We start from the raw sequence: 25,731 nt of genomic DNA on the forward strand, positions 1-25,731 counted from the left end.
GCCATCCCCCTACTGTAGAACACATCTAGTAATCCAGTGGATTTCAGTCATGAAACATACATGAAACGTTCATAAAACATGGTATCACTGTATCTTTGTAGAACACGTCTAGTACTGTACTTTACACAGATGGCTCATGAAATTCAAAGTAGTCATCCATACAGTAGCTAATGTTCAGAGATACAACACAGTACATTGATGTATGCAGGAGCAGCACTCACTTCTCAGGAACATAGAAGGGCTGAATCTATCTAACTAGTTTTAGATTACTGCTTCAGATTACTTTGTAGAACATTTTGTAGGATTCTTGCTTTCATCTTCTGCTGTATTTGAGATCATTTCAAAGACATGTATTTTTCATAAGGGCCTAAAACGGTTTGTCCTGTTGAATATAGATCTCTCTCCATTATCTTCTGACAGTAAAGTCTACTAACAGAACTGCTCATGTAATCCAAAATTCTGTGTGTGCGCGTGTTTGTGTGTATGCTGGGTTATTACTACAGATGTCGGATCTTAACTTGATCACTCTTTTGTCGCCGAGAATTATTTTCCTGCTCCATTAGGAAATTCAAATGAGCCTCGTGAGTCCCTGAAAAATAGCAGTTCTCTTTCTCTCCATGCGGGGGCAGTCGAGTTATTGGGATCACGGCTCGCTATCAAATTTATTCTCTCTCTTGTTGGCTCAAACACTGGGCCTAGGTCCTATTTGTGACTAGGTTCAGGAAAGTAGGCTTTTGTCGCGGGTCACTACTTCACAGGAGAGCCATTTGAACGTAAACTTTTGTTTTTTAAATCAAAAATGTGTTTTTTGGGCAGAAAAAACAAACTTGTATGCCATCTGTAAATACAAATACAATTGTTAAAATACAAGCCTAGTGTCACGGTTCAGACAGACGACCAGAGGACCACAATTGCGTCACACCAGAAAGTTTATTAAACTTAAGGGAAAAGGGAAGTAGGGAGTGAATGAAGGCTCCAGGGGTAACAGGGATCCCGTCCAATGCGCTGGGTCTGTGCCCCCCCCAGTGGCAGCGATGCGTCCTATGAAGCCGGTGGTGGGTGGTCCAGAAGTCCTGGGGGGGGGGAGACACAGACACAACAGGGCGGAATGAAACCAGGCAGCAGTACAGTTCAAGGGAAATCCAAAATACGTAGTAGCAAGGCAGAAGGCTGGTCAGAGTTACCGGGATTGAAGAGTAGTCAGGAGTCGTAATGGCAGAAGCAGGTCTGGATCTCCTGAGGCAGAAGAGTATCCAAAAAACAGGCAGGTCCGGGGTCACAAAACCAGGGTGAGCCAGAAGCGCGAGCAAACAGGTTCCGGGTGTGAGCTTTGCAGACGATCTGACACCGGAGAGCTGAAAGACAGGGCCTTAAATACTGGGAGAGGTAGTGGGTAATGCAGCGCAGCTGGCAGAGTAATTAGAGCAGAGCAGAGCAGGGACAGGTGGAGCTAGTTAGGCTGAGTAGAGAGAGTGGTGAGCAGAGTGGAAGAAAATTAAGGTGGTAACCCGGTGGAGTGAGAGGCCCATGACAGAACCCCCCCCCCAAGGGACGGCCCCAGAAGTCCCAAGAGCAACACCACGCCGGGCGGGAGGAGGGGAGCCGGAGGAGGGCTAGAACTCCTCCGAACGGTCCGAGTGAACGTCCTCATCCTCGGAGGAAGCCGGAGGGCCGTGGTCGGGAGATGGGACAGGTCCCGAGACAGGATCAGGCACAGGACAGGAAGCCGAGCGGGCCGGACGGTTAGGAACCCCTCTGGGGCGGCCCCTACGGATTGCAGGTTGATCAGGATGCCGTTGGTGGAAAGCGGTGATGAGAGTCCTATCCACAATCCGACTAGCTGGCACCCAGGTCCTTTCCTCAGGTCCATAGCCCTCCCAGTCAATGAGGTACTGGAGACCCCTACCCCTCCGTCTGGACCGAAGCAGGCGGCGGACGGTGTAAACCAGACCACCATCGACGAGCCGTGGAGGAGGAGGACCAGGCGCAGCAGGGACCAGCGGACTCTCATGGATGGGCTTAATCTTAGACACATGGAAAGTGGGGTGCACCCTCAGGGAATTAGGCAGTTGGAGCCGGACAGCAGTTGGGCTAATCACTCTTATGATAGGGAATGGGCCAATGAACCGAGGTGCCAGCTTCTGCGACTCCACCCTGAGTGGCAGGTTCTTCGATGACAACCACACCCTTTGACCAACATGGTAGGTGGGAGCAGGAATTCTCCGACGGTTGGCCCCGGTAGTGTAGCTGGCAACGGATCTGAGGAGTGTGGCTCGGGCTTGTGACCAGGTGCGGCGACATCGACGGGCAAAAGCAAGTGCAGATGGGCAAGTAACCTCCTCTTCCTGGCTGGCAAATAGAGGAGGCTGGTATCCATAAACACATTGGAAAGGGGACATACCGATGGCAGAGCAGGTCAGAGAATTGTGTGCGTACTCCACCCATGTCAATTGCTGCGACCAGGAGTGGGGGTTGCGTGAAGTCATGCATCGCAGTGCCTTCTCGAGCTCCTGATTAGCCCGCTCTGACTGCCCATTGGATTGGGGATGGAATCCGGAAGTCAGACTGACTGTGGCTCCCAGCAGGTGACAGAACTCCTTCCAAAAAGCGGAGGAGAATTGTGGACCACGGTCAGAAACTACATCCTTTGGCAGTCCGTGGATCCGGAAGACGTGTTCCAGGACCACCTGGGCGGTCTCCTTGGCGGTTGGGAGCTTGGGGAGGGGAATGAAGTGTGCCATCTTGCTGAAACGGTCAACGATGGTGAGAATGACGGTCATGCCACTTGAAGGGGGCAGCCCCGTGACAAAGTCAAGGGCGATGTGAGACCAGGGACGTCTGGGCACAGGCAGGGGCTGCAGCAATCCGGCTGGGGGCTGGCAGGACGACTTGTGTTGGTTGCAGATGGGGCAGGCTTGGACGAATTCCCGTACATCCTTCCTCAGAGAGGGCCACCAGAACCTCTGGGCGAGCAGGTTGTAAGTGCGGGTGGAGCCAGGGTGACAAGCTAGGCGGGAGTCATGTCCCCACTGAACGACCTGGGACCTCAGGTCTTCGGGGACAAAAAGGCGGTCAGCTGGGCAAGTGCTGGGACCTGGCTGGTTACGGAGAGCCTCCAGCACCTGTTCCTCAACAGCCCAGGTCAGAGCTGCAACGATGCAGGGACTTGGCAGAATCGACACAGGGTCCTTGGAGGGGGTGTCATCCTTCTGGAATTGACGGGAGAGGGCGTCTGGCTTGGTGTTGCGTGATCCAGGCCGGTATGACAGAGTGAAATTAAACCTGGTGAAGAACAGGGCCCAGCGGGACTGCCTGGAGTTCAACCGTTTGGCCGTGCGGATGTACTCCAAGTTCTTATGATCGGTCCAAACGAGAAATGGAATGGTGGACCCCTCCAGCCAGTGACGCCACTCCTCCAAGGCAAGCTTCACAGCCAGCAGCTCACGGTTCCCTATGTCGTAATTGCACTCAGAGGGGGACAACCGACGTGAGAAAAAGGCACAGGGATGGAGCTTCCTATCCTCCGCAGCCCACTGAGAAATCACAGCACCAACTCCCACATCCGAGGCGTCCACCTCCACAATGAATTGCCGGTCCACATCAGGCATCTGGAGGATGGGAGCGGAGGTGAACCTCACCTTGAGGGTACTGAAGGCTTTGTCGGCTGCTGGGGTCCAGGTGAAGGGTTGCTTGGTGCTGGTTAGAGCAGTGAGAGGGGCAGCAACGGTACTGTAGTTCCGGATAAACTTCCTATAGAAGTTAGCAAACCCCAGAAACTGTTGCAGCTTCTTTCTGTTCTCCGGAACTGGCCATGAAGTGACTGCTGATACTTTGGCAGGATCCATTTGGATACTTCCCTCTGCCACTATGTACCCCAGGAAGGCCACTGTCTTGACGTGAAACTCACATTTCTCGGCCTTGGCGTAGAGGGAATTCTCCAGAAGACGATGAAGGACTTGCTGGACATGGCGGGTGTGTTCAGACAGGTTTCTGGAGTAGATTAAGATGTCATCCAGGTAAACGAAGACAAACTTGTTTAACATGTCCCGCAGTACATCATTCACTAGAGCCTGGAACACAGCAGGAGCATTGGTGAGGCCAAAAGGCATAACCAGATACTCGTAGTGGCCTGTTGGTGTATTGAATGCGGTTTTCCATTCATCTCCCTCCCGGATCCGCACTAGGTGGTAAGCGTTTCTGAGATCCAACTTGGTAAAAACAGTGGCTCCCTGGAGCAACTCAAAAGCAGAGGTGAGCAGAGGCAGAGGGTAACGGTTCTTCACTGTGATGTCGTTGAGTCCCCTGTAGTCGATGCAGGGGCGAAGAGATCCGTCCTTCTTCCCCACAAAGAAGAAGCCAGCACCAGCAGGAGATGAAGATGAACGGATTAATCCTGCGGACAGAGAGCCATTGATGTAGTCCTCCATGGACTTTCTTTCAGGAGCAGACAACGAATAAAGACGACCCTTTGGAGGAGCTGTTCCAGGGAGGAGGTCGATGGCACAGTCGTACGGTCGGTGTGGGGGCAGAGATGTGGCTCTTGCTTTGTTAAACACCTCTCTGAGACCATGGTAGCATTCTGGGACATTGGAGAGGTCAGGAGCGGAGTTAGTAGGTACTGGCCGAGGGGGTAGTGCGGCAGCAAGCAGGCAGGTTCGGTGGCAGTCCTCTCCCCACTCCCTGATCACCCCGGTCACCCAGTCGAGCTGAGGGTTGTGCCGGCGGAGCCATGGGTAACCCAGGATGAGGGGTTGGCCTGGAGAGGGGAGCAGGTGAAACTGGATAGTTTCTTGATGGTTTCCGGACAGACCCATCGAGACCGGAGCCGTGACATGAGTGACCGATCCGAGTAAGTGTCCGTCCAGTGCCCGGGCAGGAATAGGAGGTGTCAAACGGAGGTTCTCCAGTCCCAGTTGGCGTGCCAGCTTGATGTCCATTATGTTGGCTTCGGCGCCAGAATCCACCAGAGCAGCCAGGGTGTGAGTTGAGTCAGAGAGGCGGAGGTGAACTTGCAGCAGGGGTTTGCGGTCGGAGGACTGGATGGTCATTGAACTCAACCGGACTCCCCCTATGCCCGGTGAGCTTCGGCCCTTTAAAGGGCAGGTTACCACACGATGTCCATCACCTCCACAATAGAGGCAGAGGTTTGAGGTGAAGCGGCGCTGGCGCTCTGCAGGAGTGAGGGAGGCTCGCCCAATCTCCATAGGCTCAGACTGATCAAGCTGACCTGGGTGAGTGGCAGTAGATGACAGGAGCCCAGTCGGATCTCTCCGAATGCCGGTAGTAGGTGGACCTTGGCGCCCCCTCTCACGACGACGGGTCTGTATCCTTCTGTCGATCCTGACAGTCAGTGCGATGGCTTCATCAAGAGTGGAAGGCAGTTCATGGGAGACCAACTCGTCCTTGATATAGTCAGCCAAACTATGGAAGAACGCGTCCACCAACGATGGTGTGTTCCAAGAACTTCGTCTAGCCAGGGTTCGGAAGTCGATGGAATGGTCTGCGACTGTACGTCTGCCTTGTCGAATACTGAACAGTTCACGAGACGCCTCTGCGGTGGGTGAATCCAGGTCAAACACCTTCAGCATCTCCTCAGCAAACAGGTCGAAGGTTGCACATGCGGGGGTTTGACGTTCGAACTCTGCTGTTCCCCAGAGTCGAGCTCGGCCCGTCAGGTGAGTGATGGCATACCCAACTTTAGCCCCCTCCGTGGCGAAGGTCCTTGGCTGCAAGGAGAACTGAAGTCGGCAGCTAGTCAGGAATGGCCGGACCTGGGTTGAATCGCCGTTGAACCGCTCGGGGTTTCCAATCTTGGGTTCCGGAGCAGCGGCTGCGATGACCGGGGCAGGTAACTCGGGGGCTGGGCTGGTGGGCAGACTGGCTGGGGTAAGGTTGGTGAGGAGTTGAATGATCATGGCGAGTTGTTGTTGCTGCTGCTGGAACTGCTGCTCATGCTCATCGGTTTCCATGTCGGGGAAAGTGTGCGCTGAGTCCATAATGGTCAGATCGTACTGTCACGGTTCAGACAGACGACCAGAGGACCACAATTGCGTCACACCAGAAAGTTTATTAAACTTAAGGGAAAAGGGAAGTAGGGAGTGAATGAAGGCTCCAGGGGTAACAGGGATCCCGTCCAATGCGCTGGGTCTGTGCCCCCCCCAGTGGCAGCGATGCGTCCTATGAAGCCGGTGGTGGGTGGTCCAGAAGTCCTGGGGGGGGGGAGACACAGACACAACAGGGCGGAATGAAACCAGGCAGCAGTACAGTTCAAGGGAAATCCAAAATACGTAGTAGCAAGGCAGAAGGCTGGTCAGAGTTACCGGGATTGAAGAGTAGTCAGGAGTCGTAATGGCAGAAGCAGGTCTGGATCTCCTGAGGCAGAAGAGTATCCAAAAAACAGGCAGGTCCGGGGTCACAAAACCAGGGTGAGCCAGAAGCGCGAGCAAACAGGTTCCGGGTGTGAGCTTTGCAGACGATCTGACACCGGAGAGCTGAAAGACAGGGCCTTAAATACTGGGAGAGGTAGTGGGTAATGCAGCGCAGCTGGCAGAGTAATTAGAGCAGAGCAGAGCAGGGACAGGTGGAGCTAGTTAGGCTGAGTAGAGAGAGTGGTGAGCAGAGTGGAAGAAAATTAAGGTGGTAACCCGGTGGAGTGAGAGGCCCATGACACCTAGTTGGTTTAGCCACAGGAAAAGGCAGCAACCTTCCGAACTCATCATCTCATGATGGCTGAGATGATGAGTTCGGATTGGTCTGCCATATAACACGCTTCTGTCTATTTGAGCTGGTCAGTATGTGTAGGTAATCCTGTCTAACACTGTTTAAAAAAAAAAAGTGTATCTTGTAGTAAAACTGCATAAGTGTTGCGCCCACTTTCTGGAGGACCACATTTTGAAATCAGTGGAATTATGATAGCTAAGGAGATGGAGAAAACACCTGTCTCTGGATTACATCTTCAAACTAAGGGCAACCATGGCATCTGTGAGGAAGATATTACACGTTTCTATTTTTGACAGAAAGTGGTTTCATTTCAAGTTAAAGTGTACTGTTAGCTAGCTAGCTTACATTAGCTGGCTGGCTCGCTAGCTAACGTTACATGTATGATCTTATTATTCGTATCTCAGAGCCATTTGTTTAGCTAGTTATAGCTTAATGTTAGCTAACTAACATTGAACCTGGTTGGTTAGCTACCTGCAGATTCATGCAGGGTAGTAACGTCATGAGTTGTGATTATGGTTCATTGTTTACCTAGCTTGCTAGCTAGCTACATGTCTTAACAAAAGACTCCACTATGCAAGTAACCATTCGGGTGCGTTTGTAAATTCAGTCTGAGTATGCCAGAGCGCAGAACAACTGATGAATTCACGAATGCTCAACACCCGTTGAATATGGCCAGTGTCAGCAAACGTCGGCAAAAAAGCGTAACTAAATAGTTGCCAGCAGCACAGTTACAGTCACCAATGCTCTGGATAACATGAAAACAGTCTAACCAGCTCTGCTAGGGCGAGTAAAAAGGTCAGTGGGGTGTTCTCTCATTTGTGTCTGGAAGTAGCTAGCAAGCTAGCCAATGTAAGCCAGTTAGCTTGGGTGCTTGAGTGCAGTTGTGATTTCAGAACGCTTGGATCAACCCTACTCATCGGCCAGAGTGTTCAGTGTGCGCTCTGAACGCTCCGAGAGCTGGATGAGGCTAAAGCGTAAGAGGGTGTGAACGATGCTGAATAGGTGTAGACAAACAAGAGCTCTCCAGTAGGTACCAAATATTCAAAGGCCATTTTCTCAAAAATGAGATTACAAGTTTATCAACTTTCAAAGCAGAATTACTTCCCATTGTTCCTCAAATGCAGGGTATTATATACCATTTTGTAGCTCTGTGTCTCTTCTTTTATCCAATGTAAAAAACACAATTTCAAATTTTGCTACATAAGACCGGATCAAATGTACAAAAATGTATCTGAAAAGCAGCCAGACACATCGAACAACCGTCGTTTATCATAGCCTAATAACAATATAGATATTGGTCTCCACTAGGCTGCGACGTACAAGTGTCAAGTGTATGGTAATATCAGAATAAAGTTCAATCGTGGCCTCAATTCTGCTCTTTTTCTCTCGGTTCCTGAAACTTTTCCAATATCAAACACTATATGTCAACTATTGGCAAATATTGGTATTGGTGGCCCTAGCGGGAATAAAACCCACAATCCTGGTGTTGCAAGCGCAATGCCCTACATGACCACAGAATACCCTTATCAATTTGTTGTGTCTTAGTTGATTTCAGTCATGAAACATACATAGGATCTCTGCATCTGAGAGAGAGAGAGAGAGAGAGAGAGAGAGAGAGAGAGAGAGAGAGAGAGAGAGAGAGAGAGAGAGAGAGAGAGAGAGAGAGAGAGAGAGAGAGAGAGAGAGAGAGAGAGAGAGAGAGAGAGAGAGAGAGAGAGAGAGAGAGAGAGAGAGAGAGAGAGAGAGAGAGAGAGAGAGAGAGAGAGAGAGAGAGAGAGAGAGAGAGAGAGAGAGAGAGAGAGAGAGAGAGAGAGAGAGAGAGAGAGAGAGAGAGAGAGAGAGAGAGAGAGAGAGAGAGAGAGAGAGAGAGAGGTGTAAACTGTTAGTAAATCTGCCCCCTCTCATCCTTATATGTACCTTGGTCATGTGATATCCTGTATGATGGGAAACAAAACTTAAAACTAGAATCTCATTAGTTTGCATATTGACACGACACGCCCTTGTCATAACAATATGAAGATAAAAATACATTGAATGTATTTCAAACTATGTAATTTAGTCTCATTGACTAAAACAGCAGTTTATTTTGACCAATGAATTGTTACAACAATAAACTGTCATCTCTTGTTATGTCATCGATCATCATTCCATTGTCATGACTCTTCCTATGCCATGCCAGAGAGAACATTTACAAGAAAACAAAACTACGGTAGCTCGCCTTTTCTTCTCCTGACTGCAGGGCGAGGTTTAAGGGATCAAGAAAAAAGCAGTTAATCTTTCTACAACATTTAGTAGTATCCTTGCTTTCACCCACCCATTTTCTACAGTATTTGAGATCATTTCAGAAGCCTGTATTTTTCATAAGGACCTAATAATACTGTAGGTCCTGATGAATATAGATCTCTCTCCATTAGGCACAATGATGATTGGTGAATCACTCTAATCATTTTAACAAACAACAAAAAATAAACATTTTGTGAGAATAATATTTGTGCGTATTGTTCACTTTGAACAATGAAAGATGTTACACTGCAGAAAAACCAGAATAGATTTTTTCTCTCCATAGGTTGTGTTAATGTTTTTGGCATGATTTTTATTTTATTTTAAACAATACAAAACATACTCATACAAAAGACAACATACAGATCCACACAAACATCAATGACATCACAGTGTGTAAACTGTTAGTAAATCTGCCCCCTCTCATGATGGGAAACGAAACTTCATTTGTTTGCATATTGAAAGTACGACACGCCCTTGTCATAACTTCCTCTAGAACTGGTATAAAGTAATCCGTTGAATCACTCTTACCTTACCTGTACCCTGAGATCAACATAAGATAGACATCCAGATCTGTCATTAGGTAAGTCCTTTATCCAACTAATCTTGATCAAATTTGATACGTTTTACATTTTGGTTTTAACATTCCAACATTGCATTTTGGTTATTTTTGGAATCTTTTGATGAGCAGTTTGTTTAGGATGTCCTTTGCCTTGACTATTTTAAGTCTCTTAAATCCTCTCTGTAAAATGTGCATATGATCAAAGAGTAGGTCACCAACAAAAAAGCTAAACAATTGACCGAATGCATACCATTACATTTTCATATAAACATTTAGCACCTTACGGTTTTTGTTTATAATGTTGTGAAAATAATGGAGATTTGTTACTGTCATCCATAGAAGTTAAGCTACTTCCCAACATGTCCCTTAGACAGCATAATAATGTAGACTAGCATCAGGGTCGTACTCAGACCTTTGATGGGGCAGGTGCTTATAGAAAAAAAATCACACTCACTCATCACACATTGTTGACTAAGCAAGCTAGAACCACAGATGAAAGGGAGTTACTAAAAGTATCATTGCTAGAACCACTACTTTGGTGGGCTATATCAGCGGATCATTCCAAATGTAGATGAATCAGCTAGATAGCTTTCAAAACAAGCTAACTAGTCTTTACTTGATTTGAAATTGTTCTGCTACTGACAAACAGTCATACTGCAGCTGCCCCCTTCCCTGTCCCTGAGACGACACATGCTAGCAACCCAAAGTAACCTACTACTGGCGGTATTCATTTAAAACTCACCACCCAACTCTGTAGTTCACTCGTGCATGCAGGTAAAAGGGCGGGGGAGGGGACTTTTTTCAAGATTCATGAGTTTATGAGAAATTTGTTACATTTAAAGTTACAAGAGAGAAAATAAATTAGTTAAAAAAACACCACCAATCAAAAGGGCACTTTCTTAATAGTAGGGACAAAGGGCAGGTCCTCCAGCACCCCTAGGACTCTCTCTGTGCATGTGCCTGACTGGCCATATCACTGGGGTGTTGTGCCTCTCTCACATAGCTGACAGTCCTCTCTTCTTTACAGCAGCATTTACACAACCATGTGGGCAGAAGATGACTTCACTCTTCCCTCTGGGGTAGTGCGACTGGGCCTATCTGAGCCACAAGATGGTAACACCTACATCATGTACCACGGCACCTCTAAGCAGGCGGCAGATAAAATTAAGGCCTCTGGTTTTCGTCAGTCTTCTTCTGGTATGTTGGGGCGTGGAGTGTACCTCAGCCGAGACCTGGAGAAGGCAAGCAGGTACCCCCTGGATCTTCTTGAACATGAGAGGGTTGTCATCCGAGTCAAAGTCAATGTGGGCAAGGTGAAAAAAATTGACCGTCAGGATCATCGTATGCGGACAACCTGGCATGAGAATGGTTACGACACCGCCTGGGTTCCTCCTATGTGTGGTATGGTGAAGAGTGGTCTAGAAGAGGACTGTGTCTGGGACCCAAAGCGCATCACTGTCTTAGGTACCATCCAACCAAAAATGCAACAGCACCAGTGTCATTCACACTGGTGATGAAGGGAAGGATAAAGTGTAACAATATGAAGAGAAAAATTCATTGAATGTATTTCAACAGTATGTAATTTAGTCTCATTGACTAAAATAACAGTTGATTTTGACCAATAAATTGTTACAACAATAAACCGTCATCTCTTGTTATGTCATCGATCATCATTCCATTGTCATGACTCTTCCTATGCCATGCCAGAGAGAACATTTACAAGAAAACAAAACTACGGTAGCTCGCCTTTTCTTCTCCTGACTGCAGGGCGAGGTTTAAGGGATCAAGAAAAAAGCAAATAATCGAAATATTAATATACTGTAGGTACAATGATTATGGGTGAATTAATTTATTCATTTCAACAAACTAAATAAACCAAACAATTTATATTTTGTGAAAATAATATTTGTACTTATTGCTCACTTTGAGCAATGAAATACGTTAAATAGCAGAAAAGCCAGAATACATGTTTTCTCTCCATAGGAAAACAAGTAGTGTGTGTTTGTCATATGTCTTGTTAGTGAGAGTTTACTGCAGGGTAACCGTGCACTTCAAAACAGGCTAGAAAGCATGACCATTACTGCACCACAATCTCATCTTTTATAATAATATTTAGTGGCTTAATCTCCCAGGAAATAAAGGCGTCAACATACAGTTTATATACATGTGTATTATTATTCAACATACTGTTAACATACAGTACATACATATTTAATTCCTCGTTTGTTTCTAGTCTTTCTATTCTACTGTTACAGTTGACCATTAGAATGGAAAGAGGAAAGAAGAAGAAGAGAACAATAGATAGAGAGAGGAAGGAAGGGAAGGAAGGGAAAGGAAAGGGAGAAGAGGAAATAACAGCAAAGACTAAACATGCCTCTGTTAACTTGGCTGTGTGTTAAGACACTGTTTGCCTCCTGCAGTAAATTAATTTACAATAAAAACAACAGAATAAATCCTCCTATTCTTCCTCAAAACAAAACGTCAAAAAGGTAGATTACATACGTGTGTACTCTCCAGGTTTATAAACTTAACATTGACAACCCCCTACTGTAGAACACTTATAGTAATACAGTGGATTTCAGTAATGAAACATACATGAAACATGCATAAAACATGGTATCACTGTATCTTTGTAGAACATGTCTAGTACTGTACTTTACAGAGATGGCTCATGAAATTCAAAGTAGTCATCCATGCAGTACCTAATGTTCAGAGATACAACACAGTACAGTGATGTATGCAGAAGAAGCATTCACATCTCAGGAACATAGAAGGGCAGAAACCATCAAACTAGTTTTGGATTTCTGCTTCAGATTACTTTCTAAAATATTTAGTAGTATCCTTGCTTTCACCCACCCATTTTCTGCTTTATTTGAGATCATTTCAAAGACATGTATTTTTCATAAGGGCCTAATACTGTCACGATCGTTGACAGATGAAGCGGACCAAGGCGCAGCGTGGTAAGCGTACATTCTTTATTTAGTACACACACGAACCAAAACAACAAACGAAACGATACGTGAAGTCCTAGGTTATACACAAAACCTTACGGAACAAGATCCCACAACCTAACATGCCACAAGGCTGCCTAAGTATGGTCCCCAATCAGAGACAACGAGCTACAGCTGTCTCTGATTGGGAACCACCCTGGCCAACATAGAAACTAAACGATCTAGAACAAAAACCAATGAAAACTAAACATAGAAAATCCACACCCTGGCTCAACAATTAAGAGTCCCCAGAGCCAGGGCGTGACAGTACCCCCCCCCCAAAGGCGCGGACTGCGACCGCGCCACACCAACACAACAGGGTAGGGGCCGGGTGGGCATTCCGCCTCGGAGGCGGATCCGGCTCCGGGCGTGACCACCACTCTCTCTCTACCCCCCCATTGCGCCCCTGGTTTAGTCTGGCCCCGCTGGCCGGAGCTGGACTGGACACCGGTGGAGCGGATTGCTCTGGCTCCGGAGTGGAGCAGCTGATCGGTGCCGGACCAGGCACCGGTGGAACAGGCACGGACCGTGCCGGACTGACGACGCGCACCACTGGCTTGGTGTGGGGAGCAGGAACGAGCCGGACCGGGCTGACGACGCGCACCACTGGCTTGGTGCGGGGAGCAGGAACGGGCCGGACCGGGCTGACGACGCGCACCACTGGCTTGGTGCGGGGAGCAGGAACAGGCCGGACTGGGCTGGCGACGCGCACCACTGGCTTGGTGCGGGGAGCAGGAACGGGCCGGACCGGGCTGACGACGCGCACCACTGGCTTGGTGCGGGGAGCAGGAACAGGCCGGACCGGGCTGGCGACGCGCACCACGGGCTTGGTGCGGGGAGCAGGAACAGGCCGGACCGGGCTGGCGACGCGCACCACGGGCTTGGTGCGGGGAGCAGGAACAGGCCGGACCGGGCTGGCGACGCGCACCACAGGCTTGGTGCGGGGAGCAGGAACAGGCCGGACCGGGCTGGCGACGCGCACCACAGGCTTGGTGCGGGGGACAGGAACAGGTCGGGCCGGACTGGGAACACACACCACTGGCCTTGTGCGGGAATCAGGAACGGGCCGGACCGGACTGGTGACACACACCACTTGCTTGGTGCGAGGAGCGGGACTGGGTTTCCTCATAAACCTCCGCTCCCTCTGCTGCCTAACCAGTTCCTCTCGCCGTGCCTCTACACTCTCCTTCTCCCTCGTGACCAATAGCCCCCGTAACCTGGTGGCCTCCTCTCCTAGTCCGCCGATTCGCCCTGTAGCTGCCTCCAGCAGCCCCGTCATCCACGCCGTGTGCCCCCCAAAAAAATGTTATTGGGGTTGCCTCTCGCGTGTCCGTCGTCGGCACGGTTGCCGCCGTTTCTCCTCTCCTGCCTGGGCATTTACTTTTGCCCATTGCCCTCTGCCCGCGAATATGTCCTCCTATGACCACCATTCGCCCACCTGAGCCATCGCCCTCTTCTCCTCCTGGGCACACTGCTTGGTCCTCTGGTGGTGGGATCTTCTGTCACGATCGTTGACAGATGAAGCGGACCAAGGCGCAGCGTGATAAGCGTACATTCTTTATTTAGTACACACACGAACCAAAACAACAAACGAAACGATACGTGAAGTCCTAGGTTATACACAAAACCTTACGGAACAAGATCCCACAACCTAACAGGCCACAAGGCTGCCTAAGTATGGTCCCCAATCAGAGACAACGAGCTACAGCTGTCTCTGATTGGGAACCACCCTGGCCAACATAGAAACTAAACGATCTAGAACAAAAACCAATGAAAACTAAACATAGAAAATCCACACCCTGGCTCAACAGTTAAGAGTCCCCAGAGCCAGGGCGTGACAAATACTGTATGTCCTGTTGAATATAGAGCTCTCTCCATTATCTTCAGACAGTAAAGACTGCTCATGTAATCCAAAGATCTGTGTGTGCGTGTGTATGTGTGTGTTTGTGTGCGTATGATGGGTTATTACCACAATGTCGGATCTTTACTTTTCACTGAGAATTTTCCTGCTGCATCAGGAAATTCAAATGAGCCTTGTGAGTCCCTGACAAAGAGCAGTTCTCTTTCTCTCCATGCGGGGGCAGTCGAGTCATTGGGATCACGGCTCGCTATCAAAATAATTTTCTCTCTTGCTCGTTCAAACGCTAGTCCTAGGTTCTATTTCTGCAACGTTCAAATGTACAAAATGTTTTCTGAAAAGCAGCCATACACTTCAACAACTGTCGTTTTACATAGCTTAATAACAATATAGATAGATATTGACGTACAAGTGTCAAGTGTATGGTAATGTCAGAATTAAGTTCAATCGGGGCCTCCACTGCTGTTTTTTCATTGAGCTTTTCCAATATCAAACACAATATCTTAACTGCCAGTCTGGCATTGAAGAGACAGATATTTACTCCTCTCTGCACCAGAATATAATTGGTTGAAATACACCTTTACATGCTCTTGCCATTTAGCAGGTGCTTTTGTTGTGCAAATATTGGTGTTGGTGGCCTTAGCAGGAATAAAACCCACAATCCTGGCATTGCAAGCGCAATGCCCTACATGACCACAGAATACCCTTATCCTATTTGGAGTCCATTTGTTGTGTCTTAGTGGATTTCAGTCATTAAACATACTTAGGATCTCTGAATCTGAGAGAGAGAGAGAGAGAGAGAGAGAGAGAGAGAGAGAGAGAGAGAGAGAGAGAGAGAGAGAGAGAGAGAGAGAGAGAGGAGGGTGTAAACTGTTAGTAAACCTGCCCCCTCTCATCCTTATATGTACCTTGGTCATGTGATATCCTGTATGATGGGAAACAAAACTTAAAACTAGAATCTCATTAGTTTGCATATTGACACGACACGCCCTTGTCATAACAATATGAAGATAAAAATACATTCAATGTATTTCAAAACTATGTAATTTAGTCTCATTGACTAAAACAGCAGTTTATTTTGACCAACGAATTGTTACAACAATAAACCGTCATCTCTTGTTATGTCATCGATCATCATTCCATTGTCATGACTCTTCCTATGCCATGCCAGAGAGAACATTTACAAGAAAACAAAACTACGGTAGCTTGCCTTTTCTTCTCATGACTGCAGGGCGAGGTTTAAGGGATCAAGAAAAAGCAGTTAATCTTTCTACAACATTTAGTAGTATCCTTGCTTTCACCCACCCATTTTCTACAGTATTTGAGATCATTTCAGAAGCATGTATTTTTCATAAGGACCTAATAATACTGTAGGTCCTGATGAATATAGATTTCTCTCCATTAGGCACAATGATGATTGGTGAATCACTCTAATCATTTTAACAAACAACAAAACAAACAACAACAAATAAAGGTTTTGAAAGAATAACATTTGTGCGTATTGCTCACTTTGAACAATGAAATATGTTACACTGCAGAAAAGCCAGAATAGATTTCTTCTCTCCATAGGTTGTGTTAATGTTTTTGGTACGATTTTTCTTTTCTTTTAAACAATACAAAACATACTCATACAAAAGACAACATACAGATCCACACAAACATCAATGACATCACACCTGCCCAGACCCACCTGTTCTCTCCCCTATCTCCAGTGCCTGCACTACCCTCCGCCACATGTCCTAAAATTGCACCATTTTGTTCCTCTCCATCGCCAACGCTCATTGAATCAAAGCATATGATATGTCCATTGTCTTAACGATGGAGGATTGGTTGATTTCCAGCTTATAAGTATACATTTTTTTCAAGATAATTGACGAGAAGAGTATCGTCCAACCCATCGGGTATCTCACTGCACCATTATATGACATGTCTTGAAATATGCAGACAGATGGATTAAAAGTAAATTTACATTGTAGTACTTCTGACAGACAACTTTCTAACTCCACCCATAGTTTTTGGACTTTATAATATTCCCAGAAGGCAGGGATTATTGACTAATTATTAGTTTTACTCTTAAGACATGACTCTGTCTTAAATAGGATTCCCTCAAGATTTCTCTGATGTCCAAAAGATTTCAAATCGAAATTTCGTGATATGAAACTTTTAAGTTTACAAAAATATAAATGCAACATGCAACAATTTCAAAGATTTTACTGAGTTACAGTTCGTTTAAGGAAATCAGTCAATTGTAATAAATTCATTAGGCCCTAATCTATGGATTTCATATGACTGAGCAGGGGTGCAGCCATGGGTGGGCATTGGAGGGCATAGGCCCACCCACTTGGCAGCCAGGCCAACCCACTGGGGAGCCAAGCTTTTTGTGCATATGGAACATTTCTGGGATTTTTTTTATTTCAGCTCATGAAACATGGGACCAACACTATACATGTTGTGTTTATATTTTTGTTCAATGTATTTGAAAATATCTACATTGGTCAGTCCAAAATTGCTTTTTAATTCTGTCATGTTTAATTTTCTTCCATATCGTTATAATGTTTTTACCTATGAAGTAGTAATGTTCTTAGCTTTATCCTTTGAAAATAAAATCTTCAATAATGACCAATTGTTCCTCCTTAGAGCATTTAACAATTTGTCTCAAGTAAAATCCTTGGGTGGCAAGTTGATACAATTCCAGGCCTGGGAGGTGAAAGCCACCCTCAGACTTAGGGATATGTAAAACTTTCCTTTTTATTTTCCCATATAAAGTATTTTATGACCGAGTATACTTTTATAAAGAATGCCGTCGGTGTGGTAATTGATATTACAGATAATAAATTAAAAAACTCTGGGAGCCATGCCATTCTGAAGAGGTATATTCTACGTGTAAGATTAATGGGAACATTTTCAATTTTGGTCAGATATATCAGGAGATCATCGGCAAATAGGTGTAGTTTATTTTAATCTTTACCACTACTGATACCTGTTACGTTTGGGTCCTGTCTAATTCTTTCTGCAAGTGGTTCAATTGCCAGTTCAAACAGGAGGGGGGAGAGAGGACATCCCTGTCTTCTGCCCCTTTCTAAAGCAATTTCATCAGATAATGTATTATTTGTGTATATTGTAGCTTTAGGATATTGATATAATATTTTAGTAGTGTGTGTTTCTTATGTATCTTGTTAGTGACAGTTTACTGCAGGGTAACCATGCACTTCAAAACAGGTTAGAAAGCATAACCATTACGGCACCACAATCTCATATTTTATAATAATATTTAATAGCTTAATCTCCCAGGAAATAAAGGAAAGGGAAAGTGGGATACCTAGTCAGTTGTACAACTGAATACATTCAACTGAAATAAAGCTGTGCCAACAGCAGTGTCCCAACAGCAGTCCCAACACCTTACCACTGCTAAACCTGGCTATCAGTGGAGCCTTGTCTGGCAGCGAAACAGTTCATTCAGCCTCATTTACTGCCTTTAAAAAAAACATAGCTGATATGGCTGATTTGCTTAAACAAATGTGGTTTCTACTGACAATTGAGATGTACAAACGATGGCATAAGGGGACGACGAGCAGATAAGAGGCAATCCGTAATTTCGATTAAGACATTAATGAGCGAGCTAGGACAGACGTAGTCAATATAACTATTTGTTCAGCACTTTTGAAATGTACAGCGACAGAATCGAGAACATGGGACATTCTTACAGTTTTCTCCCTGTACAAGTCAGAACCGTAGGATAAATAAAGGGGGCATATAAGAAGACAATTAAAACTCTTACAATATTTGATGATTACATTTCTCTAAAACAGTCTTTAGGCAACATCTATGTGCATCTTCTCTATGTGCACCATCAAGTCAGAACAGTAGGCTAAGTTATGAGGGAGGAACGGGACCAAATTATTAGGGTGAGGGACATGGGCTAACAGCTTACTACACAACATACACTTAGTATTACTTTCTTGGCTACAGTTTACATATCTCCCAGGAATATTACATCATTTATGCAGCAGCATACAATACATTTTTGGACTCACTTTGTTTTGCTGTGCTCACTTGAACAGGAAGGTGGCGCGTATTTTCCCAGTCCGAGCTAATAATAATAATAAAAATAATATGCCATTTAGCAGACGCTTTTATCCAAAGCGACTTACAGTCATGCGTGCATACATTTTTTTGTGTATGGGTGGTCCCGGGGATCGAACCCACTACCTTGGCGTTACAAGCGCCGTGCTCTACCAGCTGAGCTACATCAGTTGTCTTGAACTCACTGATGTCTGAGATTTCCCAGCTCCGAGTTTCCAGTTGTTTTGAATGCAGAAGAAGTCATGCTGGATTGACAGCATGGCCAATGTATTCAAACTTTTCTGGCACATGGCATTACCCCCTTTTTCGTGATATCCAATTGGTAGTTACGATCTTGTCTCATCGCTGCAACTCCCCTATGGACTCGGTGAAGGTCGAGAGCCAAGCTGCACCGCTCCCAAGCCAGTCACACTTATGTGTCAGAGGAAACACTCGACATAACGACCATGCAGGAGCCCGGCCCGCCTCAAGGAGTCGCTAGAGCACGATGAGACAAGGACATCCCGGCCGGCCAAATCCTCCACTAACCCGGACGAAGCTGGGCCAAATGTGCGCCGCCTCATGGGTCTCCCGGTCACAGCCAGCTGTGTTTGCGATTTCCAACTTGTTGTGTAATGTTTATGTCCAATGGCTGATGAGCACCGATATGTTTTATCTGTAATTTCTCTCCATATGACAAGGATTGAAATGGATTTGCCAGTAGATTGTCGAATTTATTCATAATGATGACTGCTAGCTTGCTAGCTAAGATTTTGAAAGTATGATGTTGACATGATCAGTCCAATCAAAGCTACTGTGGATATAACGTGATTTGACGTCATTTTATCTGTGGCCAATGACCTTGAGCCTTCTTGGATGGGCACTTCTAATGTAAGCTCTACCCGTAGGTTTTGCGGTGACGTAGTTTCCCCATGAGCGACAGAACACTGAGCCAATCGCGGCGTAACTAGAGAACATTACCAACCCCTTCGCTCCGTATTTTCCACTGGTTGCCCCACCACCACAGAAAGCACTGAGCTAGGCTAAAACACCTGCATTTTGGAGCTGCCTTACTCAAGAAAGCAAAAAAGAGACCATGTTTGTATGCAGTTTTATTAACTCAATATTTTTTTTTTTTTTTTTTTTACATTGTTTGCAAACTGATATGTGGCAAGTATTAATGCCAAAATAATAACAGCCCACCTGCCCTGAATGACGCCTTGCCCCTGAACATACTGTTAACATACAGTACATGTGTAATATTTCATTCCTCGTTTGTTTCTAGTCTTTCTATTCTACTGTTACAGTTGACCATTACAATGGAAAGAGGAAAGAAGAAGCATTGAAAAATAGAGAGAGAGGGGAAGGAAGGAAAGAAGGAAGTAAGGGAGTAAGGAAAGGGAGGAGAGGAGAGAACAGCAACTTGTGTGTGTGTTAAGACACTGTTTGACTCATGCAGTAAATTAATTTACACTAAAAATTAACAGATAAAATCCTCCTATTCTTCCTCAAAACAAAACGTCAAAAAGGTTGATTACATACCTGTGTACTCTCCAGGTTTATAAACTTAACTTTGACATCCCCCTACTGTAGAACACTTCTAGTAATCCAGTGGATTTCAGTCATGAAACACACATGAAACGTTCATAAAACATGGTATCACTGTATCTTTGTAGAACACGTCTAGTACTGTACTTTACACAGATGGCTCATGAAATTCAAAGTAGTCATCCATACAGTAGCTAATGTTCAGAGATACAACACAGTACATTGATGTATGCAGCAACAGCACTCACTTCTCAGGAGCATAGAAGGGCTGAATCTATCTAACTAGTTTTAGATTACTGCTTCAGATTACTTTGTAGAACATTTTGTAGGATTCTTGCTTTCATCTTCTGCTGTATTTGAGATCATTTCAAAGACATGTATTTTTCATAAGGGCCTAAAACGGTTTGTCCTGTTGAATATAGATCTCTCTCCATTATCTTCTGACAGTAAAGTCTACTAACAGAACTGCTCATGTAATCCAAAATTCTGTGTGTACGCGTGTTTGTGTGTATGCTGGGTTATTACTACAGATGTCGGATCTTAACTTGATCACTCTTTTGTCGCCGAGAATTATTTTCCTGCTCCATTAGGAAATTCAAATGAGCCTTGTGAGTCCCTGAAAAATAGCAGTTCTCTTTCTCTCCATGCGGGGGCAGTCGAGTTATTGGGATCACAGCTCGCTATCAAATTTATTCTCTCTCTTGTTGGCTCAAACACTGGGCCTAGGTCCTATTTGTGACTAGGTTCAGGAAAGTAGGCTTTTGTCGCGGGTCACTACTTCACAGGAGAGCCATTTGAACGTAAACTTTTGTTTTTTAAATCAAAATGTGTTTTTTGGGCAGAAATGCCTTCTGGAACATGTGAACTTTCATGTACCTTAATAACAAACTTGTATGCCATCTGTAAATACAAATACAATTGTTAAAATACAAGCCTAGTTGGTTTAGCCACAGGAAAAGGCAGCAACCTTCCGAACTCATCATCTCATGATGGCTGAGATGATGAGTTCGGATTGGTCTGCCATATAACACGCTTCTGTCTATTTGAGCTGGTCAGTATGTGTAGGTAATCCTGTCCAACACTGTTTAAAAAAAAAGTGTATCTTGTAGTAAAACTGCATAAGTGTTGCGCCCACTTTCTGGAGGACCACATTTTGAAATCAGTGGAATTATGATAGCTAAGGAGATGGAAAAAACACCTGTCTCCGGATTACATCTTCAAACTAAGGGCAACCATGGCATCTGTGAGGAAGATATTACACGTTTCTATTTTTGACAGAAAGTGGTTTCATTTCAAGTTAAAGTGTACTGTTAGCTAGCTAGCTAACATTAGCTGTCTGGCTCGCTAGCTAACGTTACATGTATGATCTTATTATTCGTATCTCAGAGCCATTTGTTTAGCTAGTTATAGCTTAATGTTAGCTAACTAACATTGAACCTGGTTGGTTAGCTACCTGCAGATTCATGCAGGGTAGTAACGTCATGAGTTGTGATTATGGTTCATTGTTTACCTAGCTTGCTAGCTAGCTACATGTCTTAACAAAAGACTCCACTATGCAAGTAACCATTCGGGTGCGTTTGTAAATTCAGTCTGAGTATGCCAGAGCGCAGAACAACTGATGAATTTACGAATGCTCAACACCCGTTGAATATGGCCGGTGTCAGCAAACGTCGGCAAAAAAGCGTAATTAAATAGTTGCCAGCAGCACAGTTACAGTCACCAATGCTCTGGATAACATGAAAACAGTCTAACCAGCTCTGCTAGGGCGAGTAAAAAGGTCAGTGGGGTGTTCTCTCATTTGTGTCTGGAAGTAGCTAGCAAGCTAGCCAATGTAAGCCAGTTAGCTTGGGTGCTTGAGTGCAGTTGTGATTTCAGAACGCTTGGATCAACCCTACTCATCGGCCAGAGTGTTCAGTGTGCGCTCTGAACGCTCCGAGAGCTGGATGAGGCTAAAGCTTAAGAGGGTGTGAACGATGCTGAATAGGTGTAGACAAAGAAGAGCTCTCCAGTAGGTACCAAAATATTCAAAGGCCATTTTCTCAAAAATGAGATTACAAGTTTATCAACTTTCAAAGCAGAATTACTTTCCCATTGTTCCTCAAATGCAGTGTATTATATACCATTTTGTAGCTATGTGTCTCTTCTTTTATCCAATGTAAAAAACACAATGTCAAATTTTGCTACATAAGACCAAATCAAATGTACAAAAATGTATCTGAAAAGCAGCCAGACACATCGAACAACCGTCGTTTATCATAGCCTAATAACAATATAGATATTGGTCTCCACTAGGCTGCGACGTACAAGTGTCAAGTGTATGGTAATATCAGAATAAAGTTCAATCGTGGCCTCAATTCTGCTCTTTTTCTCTCGGTTCCTGAAACTTTTCCAATATCAAACACTATATCTCAACTGCCAGTCTGGCATTGAAGAGACAGAGCTTTGCTCCTCTCTGCACCAGAATATAATGTGTTGCGATACACCTTCACAGGCTCTTGCCATTTAGCAGATGCTTTATTCTGTGCAAATATTGGTATTGGTGGCCCTAGCGGGAATAAAACCCACAATCCTGGTGTTGCAAGCGCAATGCCCTACATGACCACAGAATACCCTTATCCATTTGTTGTGTCTTAGTTGATTTCAGTCATGAAACATACATAGGATCTCTGCATCTGAGAGAGAGAGAGAGAGAGAGAGAGAGAGAGAGAGAGAGAGAGAGAGAGAGAGAGAGAAGGGTGTAAACTGTTAGTAAACCTGCCCCCTCTCATCCTTATATGTACCTTGGTCATGTGATATCCTGTATGATGGGAAACAAAACTTAAAACTAGAATCTCATTAGTTTGCATATTGACAAGACACGCCCTTGTCATAACAATATGAAGATAAAAATACATTGAATGTATTTCAAAACTATGTAATTTAGTCTCATTGACTAAAACAGCAGTTTATTTTGACCAATGAATTGTTACAACAATAAACCGTCATCTCTTGTTATGTCATCGATCATCATTCCATTGTCATGACTCTTCCTATGCCATGCCAGAGAGAACATTTACAAGAAAACGAAACTACGGTAGCTCGCCTTTTCTTCTCCTGACTGCAGGACGAGGTTTAAGGGATCAAGAAAAAAGCAGTTAATCTTTCTACAACATTTAGTAGTATCCTTGCTTTCACCCACCCATTTTCTACAGTATTTGAGATCATTTCAGAAGCATGTATTTTTCATAAGGACCTAATAATACTGTAGGTCCTGATGAATATAGATTTCTCTCCATTAGGCACAATGATGATTGGTGAATCACTCTAATCATTTTAACAAACAACAAAAAATAAACGTTTTGTGAGAATAATATTTGTGCATATTGCTCACTTTGAACAATGAAAGATGTTACACTGCAGAAAAACCAGAATATATTTTTTCTCTCCATAGGTTGTGTTCATTTTTTTGGCATGATTTTTATTTTATTTTAAACAATACAAAACATACTCATACAAAAGACAACATACAGATCCACACAAACATCAATGACATCACAGGGTGTAAACTGTTAGTAAATCTGCCCCCTCTCATGATGGGAAACAAAACTTCATTTGTTTGCATATTGAAAGTACGACACGCCCTTGTCATAACTTCCTCTAGAACTGGTATAAAGTAATCCGTTGAATCACTCTTACCTTATCTGTACCCTGAGATCAACATAAGATAGGCATCCAGATCTGTCATTAGGTAAGTCCTTTATCCAACTAATCTTGATCAAATTTGATACGTTTTACATTTTGGTTTTAACATTCCAACATTGCATTTTGGTTATTTTTGGAATCTTTTGATGAGCAGTTTGTTTAGGATGTCCTTTGCCTTGACTATTTTAAGTCTCTTAAATCCTCTCTGTAAAATGTGCATATGATCAAAGAGTAGGTCACCAACAAAAAAGCTAAACAATTGACCGAATGCATACCATTACATTTTCATATAAACATTTAGCACCTTACGGTTTTTGTTTATAATGTTGTGAAAATAATGGAGATTTGTTACTGTCATCCATAGAAGTTAAGCTACTTCCCAACATGTCCCTTAGACAGCATAATAATGTAGACTAGCATCAGGGTCGTACTCAGACCTTTGATGGGGCAGGTGCTTATAGAAAAAAATCACACTCACTCATCACACATTGTTGACTAAGCAAGCTAGAACCACAGATGAAAGGAAGTTACTAAAAGTATCATTGCTAGAACCACTACTTTGGTGGGCTATATCAGCGGATCATTCCAAATGTAGATGAATCAGCTAGTTAGCTTTCAAAACAAGCTAACTAGTCTTTTTATTTTTTTTATTTAACCTTTATTTAACCAGGAAGGGCTCATTGAGATTTAAAATCTCTTTTTCAAGAGCGTCCTGGCCAAGATAGGCAGCACCAAGTCATTACAAAAAAATTACAGACAGACAACATGAAATCTTTACTTGATTTAAAATTGTTCTGCTACTGACAAACAGTCATACTGCAGCTGCCCCCTTCCCTGTCCCTGAGACGACACATGCTAGCAACCCAAAGTAACCTACTACTGGCGGTATTCATTTAAAACTCACCACCCAACTCTGTAGTTCACTCGTGCATGCAGGTAAAAGGGCGGGGGAGGGGACTTTTTTCAAGATTCATGAGTTTATGAGAACATCTAGTTTGATGGGCAATTGGCTACATTTAAAGTTACAAGAGAGAAAAGAGACTAAAAATACAATAAAGAGTCATCAGTAAATGTGCATGTGCCTGACTGGCCATATCACTGGGGTGTTGTGCCTCTCTCACATAGCTGACAGTCCTCTCTTCTTTACAGCAGCATTTACACAACCATGTGGGCAGAAGATGACTTCCCTCTTCCCTCTGGGGTAGTGCGACTGGGCCTATCTGAGCCACAAGATGGTAACACCTACATCATGTACCACGGCACCTCTATGCAGGCCGCAGATAAAATTAAGGCCTCTGGTTTTGGTCAGTCTTCTTCTGGTATGTTGGGGCGTGGAGTGTACCTCAGCCGAGACCTGGAGAAGGCAAGCAGGTACCCCCTGGATCTTCTTGAACATGAGAGGGTTGTCATCCGAGTCCAAGTCAATGTGGGCAAGGTGAAAAGAATTGACTATCAGCATCATCCTCTGCAGACAACCTGGCATGAGAATGGTTACGACACCGCCTGGGTTCCTCCTATGTGTGGTATGGTGAAGAGTGGTCTAGAAGAGAACTGTGTCTGGGACCCAAAGCGCATCACTGTCTTAGGTACCATCCAACCAAAAATGCAACAGCACCAGTGTCATTCACGCTGGTGATGAAGGGATGGATAAGGTGTAACAATACGAAGATAAAAATATATTGACTGTATTTCAACAGTATGTAATTTAGTCTCATTGACTAAAATAACAGTTGATTTTGACCAATAAATTGTTACAACAATAAACCGTCATCTCTTGTTATGTCATCGATCAACATTCCATTGTCATGACTCTTCATATGCCATGCCAGAGAGAACATCTTCTCATGAATGCAGGACGAGGTCTAAGGGATCAAGAAAAAAGCTGATAATATATATATTAATATACTGTAGGTACAATGATTATGGGTGAATGAATTCATTCATTTCAACAAACTAAATAAACCAAACAATTTATATTTTGTGAAAATAATATTTGTACCTATTGCTCACTTTGAGCAATGAAATATGTT

General features: G+C 44.5%; 1 protein-coding gene across 1 annotated transcript; it reads left to right on the forward strand.

Moving 5' to 3' along the window:
* The first annotated feature begins 9,536 nt into the window (after positions 1-9,536).
* On the forward strand, positions 9,537-25,364 carry LOC311123532 (uncharacterized protein). Its single transcript, XM_084197780.1, has 3 exons — positions 9,537-9,583; positions 10,590-11,072; positions 24,851-25,364. The coding sequence occupies exons 2-3, from the start codon at positions 10,606-10,608 to the stop codon at positions 25,335-25,337; spliced, it is 954 nt and encodes a 317-aa protein (XP_084053906.1). The 5' UTR covers positions 9,537-9,583; positions 10,590-10,605; the 3' UTR covers positions 25,338-25,364.
* The last annotated feature ends 367 nt before the right edge of the window (positions 25,365-25,731 follow it).

The sequence above is a fragment of the Coregonus lavaretus genome (assembly GCF_964263955.1).
Source record: "Coregonus lavaretus genome assembly, contig: HAP1_SCAFFOLD_3394, whole genome shotgun sequence".
In the NCBI taxonomy this organism is placed as follows: domain Eukaryota; kingdom Metazoa; phylum Chordata; class Actinopteri; order Salmoniformes; family Salmonidae; genus Coregonus; species Coregonus lavaretus.